Source organism: Micropterus dolomieu, linkage group LG20 (genome assembly GCF_021292245.1).
Source record: "Micropterus dolomieu isolate WLL.071019.BEF.003 ecotype Adirondacks linkage group LG20, ASM2129224v1, whole genome shotgun sequence".
Taxonomy (NCBI): domain Eukaryota; kingdom Metazoa; phylum Chordata; class Actinopteri; order Centrarchiformes; family Centrarchidae; genus Micropterus; species Micropterus dolomieu.
The window spans coordinates 19,368,428-19,393,035 of NC_060169.1; the positions used below are offsets into that span (position 1 = coordinate 19,368,428).

General features: G+C 40.5%; 2 protein-coding genes across 14 annotated transcripts in view; one reads left to right on the forward strand and one right to left on the reverse strand.

Moving 5' to 3' along the window:
* ap1g1 (adaptor related protein complex 1 subunit gamma 1) overlaps positions 1 to 7,872 on the reverse strand; it is a 24,656-nt gene extending 16,784 nt beyond the window's left edge. For 2 of the 4 annotated variants that reach the window (XM_046031980.1, XM_046031977.1), the window contains exons 1-3: positions 7,507 to 7,664; positions 1,485 to 1,688; positions 1,187 to 1,311 (exon numbers count right to left, since the gene is read on the reverse strand). In XM_046031980.1, coding sequence (XP_045887936.1) covers positions 1,187 to 1,311; positions 1,485 to 1,685 — 326 coding nt within the window. In that variant the 5' untranslated portion in view covers positions 1,686 to 1,688; positions 7,507 to 7,664. Of the gene's footprint in view, positions 1 to 1,186; positions 1,312 to 1,484; positions 1,689 to 6,988; positions 7,145 to 7,506; positions 7,665 to 7,747 lie in introns of those variants that run through there. The other 2 variants (XM_046031978.1, XM_046031979.1) reach the window with 2 other exon arrangements.
* LOC123958567 (zinc finger protein 821) lies at positions 1,696 to 23,286 on the forward strand. Of its 10 annotated transcripts, none has more exons than XM_046031989.1 (7): positions 1,696 to 1,714; positions 9,137 to 9,223; positions 16,723 to 16,854; positions 16,997 to 17,115; positions 18,440 to 18,538; positions 20,349 to 20,515; positions 22,031 to 23,286. In XM_046031989.1, the coding sequence occupies exons 3-7, from the start codon at positions 16,770 to 16,772 to the stop codon at positions 23,013 to 23,015; spliced, it is 1,455 nt and encodes a 484-aa protein (XP_045887945.1). In that variant the 5' UTR covers positions 1,696 to 1,714; positions 9,137 to 9,223; positions 16,723 to 16,769; the 3' UTR covers positions 23,016 to 23,286. The 10 variants fall into 10 exon arrangements, with proteins under 10 accessions (XP_045887945.1, XP_045887942.1, XP_045887937.1 ...); XM_046031981.1 differs by lacking the exon at positions 1,696 to 1,714 and adding an exon at positions 7,668 to 7,778; XM_046031983.1 differs by lacking the exon at positions 1,696 to 1,714 and adding an exon at positions 7,668 to 7,778 and having other exon boundaries at positions 18,443 to 18,538.
* Positions 23,287 to 24,608: the final 1,322 nt, after the last annotated feature.

Below are 24,608 nucleotides of genomic sequence, written 5' to 3' on the forward strand. Positions count from 1 at the left end.
AAGAAAGATTTTAAATGACAGATAGAGCAGCAGCAGGTAACGTAGATTTTGGGGGTTCCAAAGTGCCATGGCCTTGTGTATATACACAGGTGCTGGTCATATAATTAGAATATCATCAAAAAGTTGATTTATTTCAGTAATTCCATTCAAAAAGTTAAACTTGTATAATGTATACATTCATTCCACACAGACTGATATATTTCAAGTGTTCATTCCTTTTAATTTTGATGATTATAACTGACAACTAATGAAAACCCCAAAATCAGTAAATCAGAAAATTTGAATATTGTGAAAAGGTTCAATATTGAAGACACCTGGTGCCACACTCTAATCAGCTAATTAACTCAAAACACCTGCAAAGGCCTTTAAATGGTCTCTCAGTCTAGTTCTGTAGGCTACACAATCATAGTGAAGACTGCTGACTTGACAGCTGTCCAAAAGACGACCATTGACAACTTGCACAAGGAGGGCAAGACACAAAAGGTCATTGCTAAAGAGGCTGGCTGTTCACAGAGCTCTGTGTCCAAGTACATTAATAGAGAGGCGAAGGGAAGGAAAAGATGTGGTAGAAAAAAAGTGTACACGCAATAGGGATAACCGCAACCTGGAGAGGATTGTGAAACAAAACCCGTTCAAAAATGTGGGGGTGATTCACAAAGAGTAGACTGCAGCTGGAGTCAGTGCTTCAAGAACCACCACACACAGACGTATGCAAGACATGGGTTTCAGCTGTCGCATTCGTTGTGTCAAGCCACTCTTGAACAAGACACAGCGCCAGAAGCGTCTCGCCTGGGCTAAGCAGTGCCACAGACTGATCGACTCCATGCCACGCCGCATTGCTGCAGTAATTCAGGCAAAAGGAGCCCCAACTAAGTATTGAGTGCTGTACACGCTCATACTTTTCAGTTGGCCAACATTTCTAAAAATCCTTTTTTTGTATTGGTTGTAAGTAATATTCTAATTTTCGGAGATCCCGAATTTGGGATTTTCATTAGTTGTCAGTTTTAATCATCACAATTAAATGAAATAAACATTTGAAAGATATCAGTCTGTGTGTAATGAATGAATATAATATCCAAGTTTCACTTTTTGAATGGAATTACTGAAATAAATCAACTTTTTGATGATATTCTAATTATATGACCAGCACCTGTAGACATTTACTGAGGATCTTGACTCCACTTACTTCTTAATGCAATTTGTCATTAGTAGGTGAACGTCCTGCCTCTCGTCCAACAGCAGCATTGCTCCCAAATAACCTATTCGTTTGTCAGTGAACTTCTGGGAGGCAATCAGCTTCAGGCACTCCAGCTGGAAAACAAGTCAGTATGTCACAAAACCGTCCAAGGGTATAAGCTTTTGGCCTTTATTTGATAACAACAGCTGAAAAGAGATGGGTAATGTATGTGAGTGAGTGACATGCCGCAAAGAGCTTTCTAACAATGACATAATTTTGCCCATTCTCCCACCATCACCAAACATACCTGCCCAAAGTGTGCCGGGTAGCCCAACATGTGCATATAAAGAAGCTTTGCCACATTTCTGCAACGGTATGTATTGTCTTCCTCTCTAAAGGACGAGCGGATAGCAGCACACTCTTTCTGGATCATCTCGCGCTCCTCTGCCTGGGTCCGTGCTGTCCGGATAGTCCGGATCAGCTCCCGCAGTCTGATCGGAGCTGGCATTCTCTTAAAAACGTGAAGAAAAGAAACAGGTTGGCACCCACTGCCATAGCTTTGGCACTGCACTAGTCCACACCAAAACAATTCTTCTAATGAAGAACATTTGAAGAAAAGTAAATCAATCTCTTCGCACTGCAGCATTTTATATTACTTACATGCCTAAAATATGTCAGCCTTGGTTCAAGAACAGTAGTAGGTAGGAAAGAAATTGTATTGCTGGCCAGTTTCACTTAAATGTAAGTCTTACAGTTAAGTAAAATCAGTGCAGTGCATGTAAACACATTCTCTTCTAGCCTTAACCAGATTTCCCCCAGTAACCTGGTTTCTTAAGTGCATGTAAAGCTGGGGGAGAAAATCCAACTCCATTAGCAAAGAATATGATGGCTATTTGGCTTAAGGAGGCAAATAGATGTGCATTTCATGAAGTGCTGCATTTTTTAAAATAGTATTAAAAGTGCAGAGGGAAAGGAGAATGGCAGGTGAAATTTCATTCCCTCACGGAGAAGCTTCTCAGAACACACAAGTTTTAAGCCACAAGAAGATGTTTAAATATTTATAAGTACATGCTTAGTTGGTGAGAATGAATTATCTTGTGTTTATATGTAAGAACACACACAAAAAAAAAAAAAAAAAAAAATATATATATATATATATATATATATATATATATATATATATATATATATATATTATATATTATATATATATATATATATATATATATATAAAATAAATATTTTTTTTTTTTAAAGAGCCACCATCACTATAAAACAAGCAACACAGGCAAGGTGATGGCATGACTCAAAGCTAAGTAATATTAAAGAAACGTTTCTAACAGAATTTAAGAGAAACTCTTTATTGGAGCAGGGAAAGGTGTTTTATCTATGAAAACGAAGCCGATTAATATGCAAGCAGATACAAAAAAAGATTGTAATATGAAACATCTGTCCGTTTCTAAGAGCTTTCTTACTAAACAACAAAATCTGGGAAAATAAATTTATAAAGTTTAGAATTCGTTACCTTTGAATGTAAATGTTGACATGCATGTTCTCATGCGTTTGGTACAACATCTAATTTTCAATTCTCATCCAAATGGAACGTTATTAACGGTGACTACCCTACCTAGAAAGAGGTACATTTCGTCTCCATTCTCACAAAGCCTTTCATCTGGCAGTAAGCAGTACATAATTAAGCTGCTACAGCAATGATGGTAATTACTTGTTGAGCAAATCCATGTTGGTAGACAGAAACATAAAAAGGCATTTGGACAGAGCAGAGACCCTAAGTGATGATGTGATAAACTAAAGGAGGGCATTGCTTTGATACGCAACTGTTGTCATGAACAATGTAATTCTACATGTGAGACTGCACTAATAAGTACTTTATAAAAGCTATAAAGTCCTTTACTGACTAGCATTCACAGGCAAGTAGAAGTCACAGTCTGCTACACCAAAGAAAAGGTGTTGCCTTAAGAGGCTGCCTTAATATTGTATTTTCATATTTATTTTGTAGTTAAGTGAGTAATTCTTCTGGTTGGATTGCTGTCATGCTAAGCATCCGAGGAATACTTTGAAAGAGCATTTTAGATGCTTTCTACTAGTTTGCTGACCCCCTATGATTTTCAGTGCCACTAACATGTGACAACATATGCAGCAGAACACCAAAGACAACTTGTGGCTCTGTGATGCACTTATACATGAAACCGTGTCATAAGCATTTGCCTTATTATGTGCCTGCTATGTTCAGTTTGCAAGCAAATCAGATTTGTTTCTCAAATCAGTCTTTAAGAGAGTCTGATTCTGCTCAGCCTCTTACATACTTCTGTCAGTCTGGATTTGACGCTGTAGTTGTGTGTCGCGTTGCGAGTGACGCAAATGACACTGTAAAATCGGTTTTGAGCGTCCAGACTGAGACAATCTGTAGAAACCAGACTGGAATCGCATTTCAAACCACCTCCAAATGTGGCTTGGATACGATTTGTAGAAATCGCATTTCATGAGTTTTTTTGCTACCAGACCCTAAAACCAATCTGGATATGTCAAAAAACTGGTTTGGAATGGCAGTGTGAACAAGGCCTAAAACATAACTGGTTGCCCCCTTCCATTCTTTTAAACCTGTACTGTAGAGGTTGCAATTTCCAAAGGAAATACTCCTCATCTTTTCTTTATCATAAGAATCGCTGACGAGATCAAATTAAATTCTTTGAAACTATGCCAGTCTACTGAGGAAAATATACATAGGCCTAGAGGGAATGAGGGCTCCTTTGTTGCATAAGGAGGTGGTTTATAGAGAATCTAAGAATTCACTGTGATCAAAGAGGAATGGGGAGGGTGGTCAGGCAAGGCCACACTTTAATAAAGCCAGAGATCTACTGTCTGTCTTAACACCATTTAAATTACCTGAGCTGAATGGACCTAGTGTGTTGGGCTCCATAAATCATCAATCACTCCCTACGTCTTGCTGTGCTTATAATCAAATGTGTACACATTAAAGAAGGTAAATCCAGCCTCTGAGAGCTGATTAACTTACAGTTCATCATTCTTGTAGCTGCAGTACAACAGCACACTCTACAATCAAAATAACTTATTTCTTCTTATTCATAACTGCCATTACTTTTTATTGCTGTTACTATTTCTTGGAGGCGGAAGCATCTTTAGTTTAAAAGACAAAACTTAATCCTGAGGTCTTATTAGAAAGACCTCAGGATTGGGGAGCCTTGAGCTTATTCAATAGTTAGGCAGCAACCGCCAATGGTTCACTCAGCAAGGTCAGCTTTACTCAACCTTGCTACAAAGAGGGAACAGTTAAGGTGGTGGTGACCACACAGATGAATCACAACAGCCCAAACGGCTCAGTGACAAAAGGGGCAAGAACTAACACTATGGGTCATTTATTAAAATTATGCAATACCATTAACACATCTTTCTGTTATGGGCATACTTTGCACGTACTGTAAAATGTTCATTACAAGCTTTTCCTCTCATGAGATTTGGACAGCCAGCCTAGATTAGCTTTCAGAGCCTGACAACCGGCAACATGCGAAAAGCACGCCACACCTCCCTTTTTACCACAGAGAACAGTCAACCTGTCAATTCTGAGACATCATACTAGAAGCATAAAGATAAAACACAGTTTTAAGTGGTTTTACATTAGATTATTGAACACAATAAGGACTTTATGGTTATAAATTGAAAGCACTGCCATATCTACTGCTACCTTATTTGTTGCGAGAGAGCTGCACAGTTAAAGTAGACAAAAAGATAATCAGACAGCTGCAAGATGAAGAATATACAGACACCACTGGGGAGAAGCATTCCCTACTCAATTTGCCAGGTTGTAGTAACCTGCATGTTGCACTTTGTTTCTGTGATCAGCTGTGCACTCAGATGTTACACATGAAATACTATAAGAGCAGACCACTCTATTCCTTCTTATATCACCAACTCTAAGTGATTAGCTGTGCATAGCAATAATTGATAACCCCACATAAATACAAAACAAGGAAGAGCAAACATGCAAGAGTAAAAACATGCAAATGCTAGTTAGCTTGTGAATACAATACTGTTTGCAGCCACCCCGTCTTCCTCATCCTAACAAGGTACACTACTACATATAACAGTACAGTGTCAATCTGCAAAAGACAATGTTAAATGTATTAGAAGTTACTTAAAGTATATGTGTTAAGCCTGGTTGGCTGTAGAGACAGTTGAGAGCCATTTCTGAGTTAAAATCTAACTACTTGGCAATCGTGTGAATTAATAGCTCAACAGATCTCAAACAAACAACCAATGGAACCCATGTTTGTGTGCAAAGAAGGGTTTATTTCCTTAAACCCCCGGCCATCTTCATCCTTTCTCTACAGCAAAGCACTAGTTGCTGCTTCCAAGTTGTAGGATCAATGAACCTACACAAATATTTATCTATTTGTTAGGTTGCAAACTAGCCAGCAGACAAAACTCACACAGCAACCACCACTAGTGCTGAAAACGACTACTAATGCTATTTCCTATAGTACTTTCTCCACCACTGACTTTATAGGGCAGCTGTTACTGTGAAGGGGGAGAGAACAATCTTTGAGATTAAGAATCAGCTACTGTGCAAATCAAATGTGTTACCAAGACAGTGAGGATGCTCATTATAGACCATGACTGGCGATTTAGCAAACTGACAATACTAAAACACAAAGTCAAAACAAAAAATGCTAACACATCAAATAATGCAAAGAACTCTTCTGATGTTAAGACACTTCAGTCTTTTTAAGGACGTTGAGACAAACCCTGGAGCTATTTCAATTTACACTGCATGGGAGATAGCGAAAAAGCCTAGTAGGAAGTTGTTTCAATATTGTGTGATTAATAACTGCACTGCTATCCCTACTGTAAAATAAAGCTCTACTTAATGCTTAATGCTACTGCTCAAGTAAATACTATGCAACAAAGTTAGTAACCACAACGCTGTGAGCAGAGCTAAAGGTTAGGTGGTTTTAATTAAGGTCATAGCGGTCTAACATTAAGCAGTCATGTTTTCACACTGAATTATTTAATAAAGAACAAGTTGGAGTCTACTCAATCCTTGAAATCTCCTCGCCATATCTGTCTACTGCAAATATTACACAACTGTAATTGACAACTGACAAACTGTGATTATTACCCAGGATTTTTAGGAATGGCACTCCTTAAATGTTCTACAGCTTTCAAAAAGAGATGTGACATAAATGTAGAGCAATCACCCATGCTCTGCGTCATCCTCATTTGGTCACTTCCTACTTACAGATAGCTTCCTTAACGTAAACCCACAAATTGCTTTATGAAAACACCTTCAACCTCAGATGACGTATTCGTATTATTAAAAGGAGTGTGTCTTTAATGTTGACAACGTATTTATTTAGAAGGCAACACCAAGCAACTAACTTAAGAAACTACAGCAAAAATAAGTCCACGTCCTTAACACACTAAGCTAGCTCACGTTAGCTTCTTGGATATCGAAATTGAACGTTGATTTACTGCTCAAATGTTTACACTTTGTCAGGTTAGGCAAGTCTGATATCATCACTAAGCTTTGAGCCAAACGTCAAATGCTTAATGTTACTTTGCTAACGCACATTACACCAAGCAAAAGTCAGCTAACAACAAGCTAGCACTAGTATACGCTAATATTTCCAGTGAAAGGGCAACACATTAGGTTGACACTACAGCAGTGGCTTCACCTTGGCTGACATTATTTCGTTAACTGGATGTTCAACGTCAATAGCATCAAACGATGTTGTCGAAATGAAATGAGAGGCCATTACAGGCTGGGCATGACACCTGAATCAGATCGTGGATGATCAAGACATGGTGCAGTTTAGGCCTTCTTGGAGCATTTGGATTATCAAGCTAGCGAGTCCTCTGTGGCGTTAGCTGGATACCTGATCAGTCGTTAGTCGTTTTTTTTCCTATTACAATGTCTGAATGCTACCTGAACTAAAAATGCAAATGATAATTATGTTAGCTAACGTTAGCTAGAAAGATATAAAACATAAGTTTGGCGTTACGTGTTGTCACGGTGATTGGGACTTAGTGGAACGCTACACAACATAAATTGCTATTGAGCTTCACATCCCTAGCACAGCAGGTAGTTTCAGCAAAGCTAAAGGTTTGCTAACCGTGCTAGCTAACTTAGCTGCTGACAGGCACAACCCCGGTATACTGAGGGCTGCGACTTCCTATGCAGCGCCACAGTGAGAGTTGTCAACGTAGATACAAACAAACCGCTAATGATTACTCATAAGTTAAACTATTTCCATATATTCCTACCGACATATTTGTTCGTAGAATATACTTACTAGCCGATATGATGCCAGAAAATGACTGGAATCGTCTCTATTAGCAATGGAGGGAGGAACACACTAGACATGCAAAATGGTGGCTACTCCAGCCTCAGCACATCTACCGCAGGCGGAGGGTTACACTGACATTTCCCAGAGGTTAGTGAAAGAAGCGCGGACAGAGCTGAAGTTTATCATCATCGTACAGTAACGTTAGCCTGTGGTCTTCACAGGCTGTACCTCTGCCCGAGACTCCCACCTGATATGCCAGTGTTCCTCGGACACCATGGGTAATAGTTGAATTACGTCTTCATGATGATGAGAGCTGTAAGTTAGCTAGGTGACTGGCTGTACTGTTAACGTTGGTTATCATTTGCTAGTTGCTGCCTTGCTAGTAAGGTTGTTCTGATCCATCGTTCTCGCCTTGACTATGAAGGGCTAGCGTTGGGCTTGTTATGTTTAGCCAGCTAGCTAACGTTAACGTTGATTTCAATGATTGACTCTAAATAATTGTGTGTAACGTGACTTTCAGGTTGCATATTAATGCACGTAATCTGTCACTTATTATTCAAACGCCGTAAATGCCATGACACGACGAGATTATTTTGTTGAGATGGCATATTTTCTGTTAACCCTGCGGAAGAATACATTTTTACGCTGCCAATGTCGTGCTGCGGTCCGTTCACTCGTGGCAGTCAGTGATGACGACTACATGTAATGTTATGACATTAGGAGTTCAGTGGTTTGGAGCGCCACCTAGTGTTGTTACTGGGATGTCCAAGAAATTATCATCCTATAGGTTGGGCTTGATTAATGGTTTATTAAACATTAGATACATAACCGCATCAGGGTTGGTCTTAAGACTAAGTAAGTATCATTATAAAAGCTTTCATGGATACAGATCACATTTATATGTAGAAATAAGGTTGAAATATAGTCAAATGCATTGTAATGAAACATAAAGTCAGGTGGAAACAACACTAAAATAATGGTTGTAACAAAAAGCACTGGTTAAAAAGTATGTTGGTGTCAGTGAATATTAAAGTGTCCCAAAGCTCTTAAAGAAGGCCATTTTAATTACCCTCGGATTTGATGCTTGTAATGCGATGTGAAGACTTCAGCTGAGCCTGTTATTTTTGTGTTCACAGCCTAAAATTATCATACAACTGTCTATGTAAACAAGCATTCTGCTGGATGGAGAATTAGAGGTGGATATGACCTTATTAAATACTTAATAGTTTTCATGTCATATGGAAACACTAAAATTATATTTATTATTTAGTCTAATATTACCTTGCTTGGACATTTTTAATCATTTGTAGTTCTTTGATCTGCCCTTATCCATCTTGTTTTGCAGACACAAACTTTCACTTTTTAGAAACTGACTGGGGCTTCTCTAGTAACAAATGAGAATTTCTTAGCCTATTTACTGATTGACAATGCAAATAATTGGTATGAAATAAGTATTAAAGGACATGTTGAGAGGTATGGTTTGAAACATGTCATTAACCTTAGCTTTCAGGTACATATTCAGAAACTTGAGTTTTGGGCCTTGATTTCTCTGATTTGCTACATTAAAAATGTCACAATGAAATGTAAGAAATTATAGAAAATCATTCATACATTGATATTACTTATTCCTATTTAGGCTCGAGGGGGACAGGAAGCTATCCCAGCATACACCAGGTGGGCGATAGACACCTTGATCAGGTTGCTAGTTCATCACAGGGCCACAGTAAGTAACAAATAGGTACTCGCATATCTTATCAAGAAAACAATGAAGATGAAAAATGAAGAGGGTTATTTTAATGTGATGCTAATTTTCATGTGCATTGCTGTTTATTTCTGTTGGAAAATACTACATTTTGTCCACCCACAAGACTCTTTGAGTTGTGCGCAGCACTATTGTCCGTCTTACTGTAACCCATATTAATCAATTCTATGTCAATGTTTATACAAGTTCACACCCATCAAGTCACTTTTCCATATTTTTGACCTGTCAGCCTAGAGGCTTTTCATCTGGGTGAACAAACAGCACTCCTATCAACACTCGTCCACTCTAGTGGCCTGTCTCACAAAGCCGGAATACAAAGGTGTCCTGCTGTGGATACTCCGTGCTATCAACAGTTTTCAGTGGATCTACAAAAATTTTCTTTTTGATTTGGGTGAAATGACCCTTAAAAATGAGTCCTACTTTGTGAGACACATATCATACAATTTCCACAAGAACTTATACACACTAGAGCCCATATTATCTGCCAATAGTAACTTAATACAGATACAGTATGTCAGTATCTCTAGGCCATATATTTTGGCCAATAAGTAAATTGCAGTAGGGAAATGCATAAGATATGTTTGTTTTGCCATTGCATGGTTTGTCCACAAGAGGGCACTGACAAGTTTGTTTTCAAGGGTACAGTACATGTCTTGGTCACAATTAATTAATAACCAAATCAAGTGATCATTATCAAAAATCTTTGGGTTGACGAGACAAACATTGACTGATATATTATCCGATATATTGTTGGTATGTTGTTGGTTGGGCTCTAAATTATACTAGAAAATTTGTGGAAGATGAAAATTATCTACTTCATTGACATATTTTTTTGACGTAATGTTGTACTTCAGTAGTTGGTGATTTGACAAAAACAATCTCAACTCAAGGCCGTCTTCTCACTCGCTTTTTTCAGGAGCTTTCAACTGTATCTCTCAATCTTTGGTTATGTGTTTAGTTGTTGTCATGGAGGTGAGTCTGTTGACATGCAAGCTCATTAGCTGCTATGGTTTCAGGTTTAGGCACTTTTAGGACAAATTAAGGTGGAGTGTGTGAAGGTTTATTCTTGACCTTGAAAATCGTAGTTTGACTAAATTGTCGACATATTATTATCCAGTGGATTCTACTTAATATTTAATATGTTTAAAAAATATACCAAAATGTTCAAAGTAGACCTAACACTAATTTTAACTGCCATCAATGTGGGTTATTGTAGACACAAAGTATAATATGTATAATATTCAAAGTATGGCGAAGTAATTCTGAAATATATTTTGAGCACCTTTAGATATTATGACTTATCTCGAAAAATATTCAGGTCGTGCATAGCCTATGTGAAAATCTTGTGAGGTTTCTCTACACAGTGGTTTTCTTTCCTCCCACACGACCTGAACGCAGCATTAGTATCTTTAGCGTGAACTCACCATCGTCCCTGCATTTCCCACAATCCTGTTCGGTATGGCTTCATCGGTTTTGTTGGTTTTTTTTACGTTAGAGATCAGCTGAGCTCGTGCATCGCTGCAGTGAGTGCGCGGGTGCCAGCGGCTCGGGATCGGAGCAGCTCGGGGCTGCTCGGTGTCTCTCTTGGTCGGGCTTGGACATCATTTAAACCCCCCTGGTCGACTGGAGACGGGGCTTTTTTAACGACTGCAAGAATGTGACTCTTGTATGCATCCGTTTTTTATTTTTTTACCCTATTAAATGGTCCCGACTCTGCTGATCGAGAAGACGGTTTGGTTACATTTATTTTTTTTATTATTTCGTTCATCATCTGTTTCCTCAGTGCGGAAAACACCTGGACTGGTGTCAGGGTAACCGTCCGGGGTTAGGAGGAGATTCCAGTTTTTATACCGGGAGTGGGCATTAATATGTCCAGGCGAAAACAGACCAACCCCTTCAAAGTTAACTGTAGGTATTCCAGGTATTGTCTAATACTACTATTTTATGAGTTATTTATCCGTGGCACGTCCATTATAGGAACCATTATCCGGGTTCTCTGGGCGGAATGTGCGTCTGTAGCTACCTGCATTAACAGTGTTTCAGCTGCTTTCCTTGATGTCCACTGTAGCTTGTGATGGATTCATATTGAAACCAAAGATGGGGCAGGTAGCATTTAAATGTCATTGGAATGTTTTTAGGTTTGCATAACAGTTTTCTTGTCAGAGTGGTGAGGGACAGCTCACTTTCATTTTGGTTTGTAGTTCACGTGAGAATACAGCACAAGACTTTACTCGCTGATCCATTTTTTTTTAAATCTCTCCTTTATTCCACAATGACCCCTCTAGTAGTTAAATTGTAACAGTTACACATGTATGAATGCAAAAGAGACAGAAATAAAGCAAGTGGACAGCAACACTTATTGCCCAGTAATTGAAATCAATCTCTGGCCAAGTATAATACAATAAAAAAGAAAATGCTAAGCCACTGAATAACTAAATTAAAAAACTATGCTAATGAGCTGGTAAATACTCATACTTAATAGTAGCTGTTATTATTTTATGATGAACACAGCAATATATATTGATCATGTGAAAGGGTCTTGCAACAAAGTAATGTAAACATTTCTCCTTTGAAATGTATTAATGTTTGCAAACTTTCAGTGGCGTGCTCGGGGACTAGTAATTCATATCACCATTTGTGTGTTTCCCAAGTAGACTGACTCACAATGGTATCTTCCTGTAGTTTTCTGTTATGTCAGGGCTTGTGGGCTAACCATGTCTCTGGGTTTGGTTTTAAGGTGTCATTTCTGTAGCTTGACTTAGCAAAAACATGGTGTGGGTGTTAAGAAGAAGCAGGCACAATGAGCATAATGAACCGCGATAAGAAGGGGCAAGCGTTTTTCACGCTGCAGATTGCGTGGTGTCATTGGTTCACATCTCAGTTTCAGGAAACAAAGATAGGAAACAATACAGAACGGGGGAGCTGAAACAATTAATCGATAAGTGGATCAACAGGAAAGGCATTTTAATATATACTTTGATAATTATCTAAGGATTTTTTATTTTATTTATTTATTTATTGTAAAAAAAAAAAAAATGGCCAAACACTATCTGTTTCCAGCTTTTCAAATGTGTGGATTTGATGCTTTTCTTTATCATACATGATGGTCAACAGAATATTTTTGGCTTTTGCACTGTTAAAAAGCAATTTGAACACTTCACCTTGAGTCCTGCGAAGTTAAAATGGGAATTTTTCACTATTCTCTTCTATTTTATAGACAAAACGATTCATCGAGATAATAATCTAAACATTAATCATGAACAAAAATAATAATTTGCACCCCCACAGAGTATATACTCGGCACAAAGTACAGCCTCAGCTTTGCAAAATATGCGTAGTTGCCGTTGTTGAAATGAATGTTTCTGTAATGTCTCTTTTTAGAATGAGATAGCTACAGAATATCTATTCTACATATATTCTATATAGCTACAGTAAACCTATATAAGGCTATAAGAAGTACACATTTTCTCTTATTGATTAATTTCTGATGAATGCTTTCTGAGTGGCACATTGTCCTCAAGCATCCTCTTTGAATGCAGGGCTTTCTTGCCTACTACCAATGGTACTAAACTATTAAGTAATTTCAGTTTTATATTCTTACAAAATATTAGCATACAGTACACAAAATTAACTAAGGAATTCTGGCGAGGTCCCTGGTGTGAATCAACTGGTGTTGCTCTCTGTGCTTTAGCTTTTGGCCTCCCGCCCCCTGGATCCTCTTGTCTGTAATCTGGTGAAGTCCTGTATGCCGCAGCCCTCCTTTCTAAACAGTTTGTTTAGACTGCTGTTGAAATACATCTTGCACTTGTGACTGCAGTAATCCCCGAGAGCTAATGAGCTCATTTGCTGCTCGGTAACACTTTTACAAGAGTCCAGAGTGGGAGCTGAAATCTCCTCAGGAGGGCCTATTACAGTGTGATGTTGGCATACGTTAGTGCACTTCACGCAGGGAGAAATGCCAAAACAATTTTTTTAGACTGACAAGCCATACCTCCCGGAGTGTGAGTTTAGGCACTGTGTTTGTACATTCACTTTCCTCTGCTTTGCCTTGATTGCTTTACCTGTCTTGTGAGGTATGAATTGCATGCACAGAGGCCCCCTCCCTCCCCCCTCTAGAGAGGTCCAGACCAGATAGACAGACTGACAGACCAGACAGGCAGGGAGACAGTCTTGACAAGCAGGCGGGCTGCCACACACACACACAAAAACACACACATGCACGCACAGGGAATTCCAGACAATAATACAACAGTGCTGTCTGTCTAGCTATTTGTGTTCCTCCTTGAGTCTGATGTACAACAACACCAAGAAAAACAGCATTATATCAAAGTTAATTATGTTTGGAGGTGGTGCATGCATTACGGAGAAAAGTAGAGGTGTCCTTCAGGTTGACAGTAAATAGTTTTTTTTAATAGAATAGGTGCATATTTTACTGTTAAACTGTTATACTGTAAAGATTTCACTACAATAAATGCTGCGTAGCTTTTCAAATTGCACATCATATGTGTGGCAACAGAAGCTTCATTTTATTTTAAATTGGACTTTTCATCTAATATGAAAAGGAGTTTTTTATATATATATATATATATACACCCGTTCCTGGCAAGCAACTGAATTTGGTTTTGTTTTCTCCCTAAATGTGCTGTAGTAGCTCAGCACAAATGTGTCTTGATCACCTGCAACTGCAAATGCAACTTTGTAAATATCACTTTTCTGTTGTAATCATCAAGGAGGAGCGTCAACGTTAATTTCAGGTGCCAGATTAACCAGAGAAAGTGTCCCATAGAGAAAAAAGGTCACTTCACCTTCTTCTCTGTGATAGTAGGTCACAAGTTAATCAGAGTAAGAATTGATCCTATGTCTGGCCCACCATCCTCATTCTCGTGTGTGTGTGTGTGTGTGTGTGTGTGTGTGTGTGTGTGTGTGTGTGTGTGTGTGTGTGAGATAGAGGCCCCAGCACTTCCTGCAGATTCAGACGTGTTGTGTGTCTGTGTGTGTGTTTTGGACGGGACGGCGGCTGAAAAGCAGAAGGAGGGGACTTTGAATTCAACAGGACCCCCATTGCTTAGTGTTTGAGTAGAGTTTTGGCATTCTATCTTTTGTCTGTTTTGTTTTGCGCCCCCCCCCCCCCCCACACTGCCTCCTCCTCTCCTCTCCCTCTTCTGTGTGTCTGTTGGCTGATGAGTTTGTCTCTTTGTCTGGATTCAGTCAGACACTGCGTCACCTCCTGCCTACAGACACACAGACTCAGAGATAACATCACAGTGGCAGAGACTGAGGGAGGGAGGGAGGGAGAGACAGATGTACAGACAGAGCCATAGCAGCGGGGGGATGGGTATCTCTCACACATCAATCACTGGCGACGTGCCGTGAAGCCAGCTTGTTGTAGTAGTTCATAGTTCAGTACTCCAACCCACTCTAGTAGTGTAAATGAATGCTTTGATTTCTATTGGAAAAGTGCCTGAACTGTATTGTATTGTATTGTAACTGTACACATACTAACTTCTTGCCACTAACAAACCTCCTCAAAGATTGTACCTATGTTTCTCTCAGACACACAGAATGAGAAAGAGAGAGACCCAGTATGAGTGTACGATACCTCAGGTTTGTGACGAGGGCTGTAATTACTTCTGTCAGTCTCAGGTAACTGAAGTCAGGATCTCTCCACTATCTCTGATCTGTGTTAATGGAGGGAGAGGACACAAGGGATGAAAATTGGATTTTAAGCTTTCATTAATTTTAGCCATCTGAAGTGGGATGTTCTTGTATGTGAATGTCAGAGGTGCTTTCAATAAAACTGTCTCCAATGAAGCAGGGCTGGCAGTTAGATTTGCACGGTCAAGTGTAATAATAAGAAAAGTAAAGGGATTTCATAGAATCCTGCAGCGCACAGGGCTACCATAAAACAAAAGACTGGCATCACAAAGAGTTAAATGAGCCACATATTTGGCTGCCATGGTATGTAGCTTTATCCTCCCCCTCAGAGCTGATGGTATAGATATGGAAGTAGTCAGAGCGACATACAAGCAGGGAGGACAGAGGGCGAGCCAGGCTGTTCAGTGTGTGGGTTGTACTGAGAGAGAGAGAAACACAGCGAGTAGCGAGGCAGTTAGCTAGAAGAAAGGAGTGAAGGCTGCTTCCCCCGTGGGACTGCAGCATGGCTGTCGAACAGAGCTAGCATGTACTTGCGAGTGTGTGTGTGTGTGTGTGCGTGTATATGTGTGTGAAAAAGTGGGGGTTGGGATGCAAATGAAGTTAATGTGTGTGCACGTATGTCAGTGGGCTTGCCTTGCTCGGCTTAGCATTCATTATGGTTCAGTGTTGCGCGGCTCGTGTCAAAGCAGCCGGATTGGCGAAGTTCCTGTGATCTGAATCTTGAGAAAAATGTAGAATTGTATAAATTAATATGTCACTCTCTGGTGCTGAGTTATTTGTGCTGTTTATCATAGTTTTCACCTTTGACACTGTTTTTGTATTACTGTAACCATTCTGTGCTTCATCAAATAGCTAAATGTTCTGAGGTCACAGGCCTGGATACATTGTGTGTGTCTTGTGGACAAAACAAGAACTTTAGGTGAATGCACTAGTGTTAAAAATTCATACCTTCTTGTGGTATGCTGTGTCAGTAGATGCTGTTTCTATGTTGCTATGAAGGTACAATAAACAGATAAAAAAAGGAGGCTTCTGTATTAAAACAGACTTCATTTATCAACATGTTTAGCTCCAAAATATTATGAATTGTCATCATATTTTACAAAGTATGTTAATTGTGAAATCAGTTCCTCAACTACAGGTCCTTCCACCACGGTTCACAGTCACAGTAGCGTCTGTCTGTAGACACACCTCTGGTCATGGTATGGTTCATGGTATGCAGGAAACTGCAGTACGGTTTCATACAAAAAACAGCCATCTAAATTGTGACACTTGATAGATGGGCTCGGTCTTCCTTTCATGTGCCCCACACCTTTTTATGCAGCTGTAAACAAAAAGAACCTTGATCTGCAGTTCTTGGCATTTTATTATTGTTTGATTCATTCGCTCATATCCACAACTAATGCTAGGGCTTTTCTTCAACAAGGTTCCAAAGGTCTGGCTCTAACTAATTCTAATCACATGATTTTGAAATGAGAGTGTTAAATAAGAGTAAGAGCAAATCCTACAAAATAAAATAATTGGCATATCAAGGTGCTTTATCTCATCTTATAACAACATTAAAATACAATATGACCACAAAGCAGTTAAGATTTGGTCTAATAAACCGAGATGTTAAAATGATTGTCGCCATGGCATGTATCGTCATATTACCTACCCGTAGTTTTAAATATATATTTTTATGTATGTTTAGCTCACAGTATACAAATATGGTTGTCACCTGCCCTCCTCACTATTCTCTTTTATCTTTCCAGTCAGTCGCTCACTGGAAACACTTTATCTCACTGACTGCTTCTGTCTATCTCCAGGGCCATTCCACACTTCTGGCATCACAGGATTTCAGCACACTATTAACATGGATGGCAGGGACGAATTCACCGAAGACAGTGAATGCTGCAGCAACAACTCCCAGGAAGTCCAAGAGCAGGATAGCATCTCAGGTACAGGATGGAGGGACGGGACAGGGGAGGAGTGGATGGACTTTGCAGGGACGTCCTCGGACTGAGGGGTGTTAGTGAGAGTAAGCCCTGCTCTGTGTTCTGTTGTCTGTCTGTATTGATAGGGCTGTGTTTGCCTCCATAGAAGACAGTGATAGTGATCCTGACAACCACGGTGAAGACTCGTCCTCCAACACCTCCGCCGACGACCACATGACCACCAAGAGATCACAGTGCTGCCTACAAGGAGCAGGAGTCAAAAAGGTGAGAGGGCGGGTTCCTCATCTTTTAATTAGCGTGAGTGCTGCCTGTCTGTTACACAATGGCCCACTGTACTGCACAGCTGGTCTTGTGGCATGAATATACAAACAAGACTCCACAGAGATAAATTATTGACAAGGATCTGCCCGTCACTGCATTGGTGCCCAGTTTCATTTTGAGATAAGCGGTGCATCGCATGTGGTTCATAACTAAAGGGGTTGTGGCAAGACTTTGAAATGAGTGCTGTGAAAATGAGAAACGGTTGTGCATGAAACAGCTGAATATTGATTTGGAGATAGCTGTCCACTCTGTGTTTAGTGTTTGCTATAGGAGTTTGTGCCACTGCAGGTTTAACGAGTCAACGGGAACAGGAAATGCTGATATCCGACATTTTCACAGTGTTTCCTTCTCATCAGATCATCTGTGAAAAGTCTGAAACACAAACTAGGTTTCTGCTAGTTGTACCGCAGTGTGCAGACATATGTTTAACATTCATGTGGTCACCTTTTAAGTTTGGCCTTCATGTGTGTAAATTGTGTGAAAAATACTCCTATGAATATTTATACTACCATGTGATGTCACATGGTAGTATACTAGTAAATGTTAATGAGAGCATTATCTGGTGGGCAGACTTTCTGTCAAATTAGTGAAATTGGCAGATTAAAGAGGTTTTTTCATTTAGCAGCAAAACATTTTTAGAATGCCGTAACATCATTTAGCACTTCTTTTTGGGTTGACAACTTGTGACTGTTGTAAACTTGAATACACGCAATGAAGAAAAACAGGAACAAGAGAAACGAGAAGCACTTCAAATTAATGGACGACTCTGGTGGCAGCCAGTATGTTTTGTGCTTGGGCCTTCTGTTTAAAAATGTTCTATTTATCAGCTTGTGTGTGAATCACATCTGTGACAGCACACCGCATCATGTCACTGGGGTTTGGGATAGTTTTGCTTATTTACAACACATCGTCATATACAGTAGCACTTCAAAAATGCTTCAGCCGGAAACATGGGAAATGAGCAGCGACACTGCAGAAGGCCCAGCGAGAAATAAAACACAAGTTACATTTTCTAGCATTGTTCTTTAAGCATGCACCGTGTGATGTTAATCAGTTCTGCGTTGCCTCAGTTTGGTTTGCCTTAAATTACTCAGGATACAAAGAGAAAATTAGGACAAATTGATTGAGTATAATACCTCTAGAAGCAAAATAAATATCAAAATGCATATGATATCCTAACACAATGCTGTGAGGTGTAGGTGTACTTTGCAGTATAGCACTGGTGTTGCTCCTGAAAAATGTTTTAATGATGCTTGGTTTTCCTCAGGAGAGCGAGGAAGGGGCAGACCACGGCATCAACTTTGTTTGTCCTCTCTGCACGCTGGATTTCAGCAGCCCCGAGAAGCTGATCTCCCATGTCTACCAGGTGAGAACAACGTTGTCTCGCCTGTCCTTATCTAGGATAGAACCATGAAAACAAAGCAGCTTTAGATTCTTTATTGCAGTCTGTTGCTAGTGGTAGGTCGTCACCTTTTAAAGCCTCATAAGTAGCTTTCAGCACCAGAACTTCAATGAAACACAGGTTAAGGGAGAAGGTGTTGACTTGTGTCAGCCAATCCACTGCGCCTACTTTGTCATGTAGGAGTCGTTCATTTTGCAGTGCTCTCTTAAATATTTTGGAGTTGCAGGTTCACCTCATCTTGAAGGGTCTTTCATTGGTGAATTTCCCCAGTGTGGGGTCAATAAAGTCTATTTTATCTTATCTTTATCCTTTTATTTTACATAATCCACACCTTCCACTCTCATTATACATGTCCACACCAATGGCTGTGAAGTCTCACTTCACATTCAGTAGCTGATTTATACTGTACTTTAGCATTTGCAGAAGTGACACACTCCTAACTGTAAATGTTTGGGGTAGTCAGGCAGTTTGTGGTTCTTGCACTTAAGATTGTTAACCCACATAGACTGTATGGACAGTGCCACAAGACACAACAGTGTCAGTTGCCGCTGTTAGTATTTGACATGTCTTATCATTTAATGTGTGCTATAGACTTTATTTTCAAAACTGGGTCAACTTAATTTTGTTATTCCAATTATGTTGTTTAACAATTTCACATCTGCAGATTTTGTTGTATGGCTTTAGTATTACATTTAGAAGAGTAAATAATAAACACTAAATATTAAGGCTGTCCCCGACTAAGGATTTACATAGTCGAATCAGAATCGTCAAGTCCTGCCTATAGTCAACTGATAGTCGAATCACGTGTGTTTTTGTGTGCAGCAATTGCCATATTGCCAAAATGGTACGATCCTTGTTTCGCTGCGAAGCTTCGACTGTGAGATTGACAGTCAAATCAGGCTCCGCCCATTGAAGCATCGAACCTTCGACTATTAGGGGTCAGCCCTACTAAATATAAACTGTCCTCCATTTTTTGATAAAACTAACGCATGGGCCGCTCAAACTGTGCCTGTTCGGAACGGGCCCATTGCTTGGCCTCCAATATTGCTTTCTAGAGAACTGCTCATCCAGATAAGGTCACACTTGACTCTGCACTTCCTTTAGTCCTAAGCAATACACCTGCCATAGTTGCAGCCCGTAGCAATGCCTTGCATATATGCATCATTTCTATGCAAAAGCTCACACGAACATTTTATTTCCAAAGTGATGTCAAATCTCCATTCAGTGTCTCCATTACAAAATGACAAACTTACAAGACTTGTAGTATCTCCGGTCTCTCTTTCTTCATCTGTTGTTGAATGTACTGTAACGATTGTCGAGAAAATCAAAGGACAGATCTTCCATTTTTTTAAGATTCTAACTTTACATGCTTATAGGATGTGCAGTACTGTGCGTTATGCCCACACCATCAGTTATGATTATTATAGTTTAGCAGTTGTTACATTTGAGACATTTTTTATACTAATAATATGTAGTAATATAGTAATAATATTTCTTTAATTGATCATCTACAGTTTAAAATATTTATTAATATTTAGTAGCCATATTTCCATTGTTATGTTACTGGTGAAGTGTACATGCAGAAGTGTTTCACTTGTTCTGCAATCCCCTGTTATTATTGCAACCATATTTTCTTTTTTGTTAATCCCAGCTTGTTACTGTTCTAAATTTTGAGAACCAGCTACAACAACAAGTAGACGGTTGTCATCTTTTAACGTTGGCGGTGTTCTTTTCCCGGTTTCTTGTTCTCATCTTGTTTTGCTGTCTTGAACAGCACACAACGATGATGAGCAACTCCAAGAGCTATGTGTGCCCAGTGTGTGGGCGAGCCCTGAGTTCGCCTGGCTCGCTTGGACGGCATCTTCTCATCCACTCTGAGGACCGCCTCTCCAACTGCGCTGTCTGTGGCGCACGCTTCACAGACACCAACAACTTTAACAGGTTCGGTTCATCACTACTGCATCCCTGGTCTCAGGCCTTTAATGCACATTGATTTTGTTTGTTTTTTTAAAGGAAGAAGTATTCAGATGCTGTAGATGTAGATCTGTTATTATGGCCCCAAAGTGTCTGTGTTTGACTTTAAATTAATAACATAGTAGTCAACTGCTTCCACAGTTTTCACGTCGAAAAAGATTCAAATAAATCATAATAAATAGACAAATTAAATAGATAGATAAATTTTATTCATCTTTCTAGCAGGATCTCACAGATATTTTTAGCATGCGACAAAGTCAGCAGACATCATCACTGATTCAGCAGGAGAATCAACTTAAAATAATACAGTTTAATTCCTCGTAAACATCAAAAAACTATTTTTTGGCAGGAGTGCAGTGACTAAACTGAAAAATTAATCTCTCAAAAGATGAATATTTAGGTTGACTGAATGTGGTCAAAATCTATCAAAAGGTGAACAGACTGAAAATGTGTCTGTAAAGCAGCACACTCAAACAGGACAGAGCAGTGATTCCTGGAGTGTGAGATCAGTCACGATGCAGAACATGAGGGATGAATAAAATTAGTACTGGAATGACAGATTTAATGGAAATAAACTTACATGTTGCTTAGCAACTACCGTTACGTTTCAAATTGAAACAGCACGAGCAAGGTCAGGACACATAGTAGATGGAGAAACACTGTGGAAGCCGTGATATATCTTGGACAGGAGTGGAAAAAGACAAGACAATCCATGAGCTATTAAAGATGGCAGAATCCGGTGTTACTATACCTTTAGAAAAAACACGAGTCTTTGTGTGTGGGAAAGTCATTTGGTGTTGTTATCGCCAGCTATAATTAACTGTGAACTGGCACATGTGTTTTTGTTCACTGTAGTGTTATCTGGAAACAGTCACCACCTCTTGGGTGGTTAACAGTATGCTAAATTCTACTCACCACAGGTCACGTGACACAGCGTCTTGCTCATCTCTGAAACAAATAGTTGGGGAAATGAGTAAGATGAAATGAGTCATCTTTGGACTAAATACTTTCTAATCATAGCATGCTTGGTAGATGAAGCCGAAATCAGTTGTTAAAAAATATGTGACCAGGCAGATCAAGCTAAATTTGTTCAATTAAGTGCCTCCATATTTGTGTATAGCGCCTTTCTAGTCTTTTCGACAACTCAAAGCGCTTTTACACTACATCTGCGTTCACCGTTCACACACATTCATTCACTGAGCCTAAGTGCTCAAACAGAAACTAACATTCACACACATTCATACACTGGCGGAACAGCCACCAGGGGCAATTCGGGGTTCAGTATCTTGCCCAAGGACACTTCGACATGCAGCTTGTAGGAGCCGGGGATTGAACCGCCGACCTTCCGATTAACGGACAACCCGCAATAACATGCACTTTTAAGGAGTTTTAAGTGTAGAATTACTTCACCTCAAACGTCCAGACATGAATAAGGTGGATGCATTACTTTGACCAGCTATTTAACACTGTGTCTTTTCTTAGGGAGAAGCTTAAAGATGTCCTCGACACAACCAGGATGGATGTCACCGGTGGAAGGGACACCTGTTCCATGTCCCTCTCGAGCAGCCCCATGTCCAGCCCGGGCCCTGGCAGTTGCTCCTGCCACGGACCAGGCCCCAGCCCCAGCTCGTGTCAGGGCCCTCACCCCTGTCACACACCTGACCTCAACTCCAGTCTATGTCAAGCCCATCGTACCTGCCAGGGAGCAGGCCATATCTCGAGCCAGTGTCAAGGCCCCAGAGCGTGTCACGGCCCGGGCCCAGGATCTGGATCGTGCTCAGGCCCAGGACCATGCACAGGTTCTGACCAAGGACCCTCCTTTCCCTCACTGCCCGACAGTCTCCTCTCTGAAGGGCCATCACTCGCATCTATCCCCGATGCTCTTAACTCCTCTTCCTCAAGCCTCCCTCCTATCCCCGACATCCTGAGCCCCATGCCGGTGTATCCTGCCGGAGTGCTGCTGGTGTGCAACAGCTGCGTGGCCTATCAGCAGTTAGTCGAGGCCCAGTCGCCGATGCGAAAATGGGCTCTGCGTAGGAAGAACGAGCCCTTGGAGGCCCGCATGCAGCGTCTGGAGCGCGAGCGCACGGCAAAGAAGAACAAGCGGGCGTGTGAGACGGAAGAGGAGAGGGAAATAAGGAGGCTGAGGGACCGCGAAGCCAAGCGCATGCAGAGGATGCAGGAATCAGAGGAGCAGCGGGCACGTAGGCTGCAGAGAGACAGGGAGGCCATGCGTTTAAAGAGGGCCAACGAGACACCGGAGAAGAGGCAGGCCAGGCTGATCCGCGAGAGGGAGGCAAAGAGGATCAAGCGGCGGCTGGAGAAGATCGACCCTGCTCTGAGGACACAGATAGAGCATGACCCTGCTGCGATGGCTGCCCTCACAGCGGACATGAGTCTCTTTCAGTTCCCCTGCCCCATGCCTGTCCCTTCTATTGATAATGGTCTGTTCATGAAACTGCCCTAATTGGACAGGCCACTGGGTGGGGTTGGGGGCAATTGGCTTCCAGCAGCATCATTAACCTCTGCACATCCAGCTGCCATGGTCACAGTGAACCATTCCTAGCTGGTTCACATCTAGCTTCTTCTGTCGAACAGCTGCACACTCAAACTGCTTTGTTAAATACAGCAAAAAAAACTTCAATTTCTAATTTATTGCAGTCGAGAAAACCTTGGGAACAGGGTTGAGAATGTTCCATGTTGTACTGATGACAACATAAAAGCATGTTGTAAAGAGATTTATCTGTTCGTCCGTGGGCTAGCAGATTTAACACAGTTCATTGTAGTAGGAGCAGTTATACTTCCTTTTAGGGAAAGAAAATCTTTTTGCACATGGACCTTCAGTGACAGGAGTGGGGACTTTGTAGCCACAGCCCCCTCCTTTCTGGTCCACTCCGTCTGCCCAGTGACTCGGGTTTACCGGTAGCTACACCTCTCCCTTCAAGCTGCCACATGGGTCCCTGGGAAGTTCATATTCAGTCAAACTTCTACCTCAGCTGGCGCCATGGTCGCGCCCTCTGTCTTGTGGCTTACTGCGTTTTAACTCCAAGCTTCCAAAGCTCTCTCTCTCTCACTCTCTCTCTATATCTATCTATCTATATATATATATATATATATATATATATATATATATATATATATATATATATATACACACACACACACACACACACACACACACACACACACACACAGTATATATATATATATATGTATATATAAAAAATATGCGTGTCGAGTCTATGCCACAGCAGACGGATGCTACCAAGCCGACCAATGACAGTTCTTCCAGTCGGCCTTGCCGCAACGTGTACTTTTTTTGGGAGGTGTGCGTCATGCTTCAGTGTAGGGTATGCAGCTATGCGTAGGCTATGGTGTACCACGATTGTAGATTTGACACAGTAGTATAAATTGGCCTGAACTCTGCAGTTAGCTTTTTAGCCTCTTTTAGCTCATTGTTTTGGTTCTAAAGCACATTCGCTGTTTGGTCCAGTCTTAGCACTCATCAGACTCGCTTGTAGCTGCAGCAAAGAAGTTCTAATAAACCCTATGTAAACAACCCATACCCATACCCATACTCATACCCATACAATGTAAACAACCTGCCAAGCACCAAATGGCGGACAGACAAAGTTAGTGGGTAGCTGGTAAACAAGGAAGTGCATTTAAGTAGTTGAAAGCACAGATTTCTTTCTGAAGAGTTAAAAATACAATATGCTAGACTTACATTCAATAACTGGACAGACTCCAAATGAACGCCAATGTTGCTAGCTTTGTAAAGTAATAATTTGGTGGAGACGAGGTTCTTCTTCCCCCGTGTAGCTAAAAGAATCAGTGATGCAGCTTAATGACCCCTCAACTGGGTTTGATGGAATTTATTTTGACACAGAATAATAGGTATGCTCAGTACACAGCACTCATAACAAACCTTAAACAGACATCAGTAACACATATCACACAACTAACTGTGTTGAGTGGAGGGGACACTTCGTACTTTAGAGTAGAGAAAACACAGTTCTTAAATTGGGATGTTTCCGTAGAGAGAGATCTATATATTAAG

What these genes read in the sequence shown, in the direction of transcription:
- LOC123958567 (XM_046031981.1), top strand. An exon ending in AGAGCAGGATAGCATCTCAG is followed by an intron (nt 16,855 to 16,996) that starts GTACAGGATGGA and finishes TTGCCTCCATAG; the next exon opens with AAGACAGTGATAGTGATCCT. An exon ending in AAGGAGCAGGAGTCAAAAAG is followed by an intron (nt 17,116 to 18,439) that starts GTGAGAGGGCGG and finishes GGTTTTCCTCAG; the next exon opens with GAGAGCGAGGAAGGGGCAGA.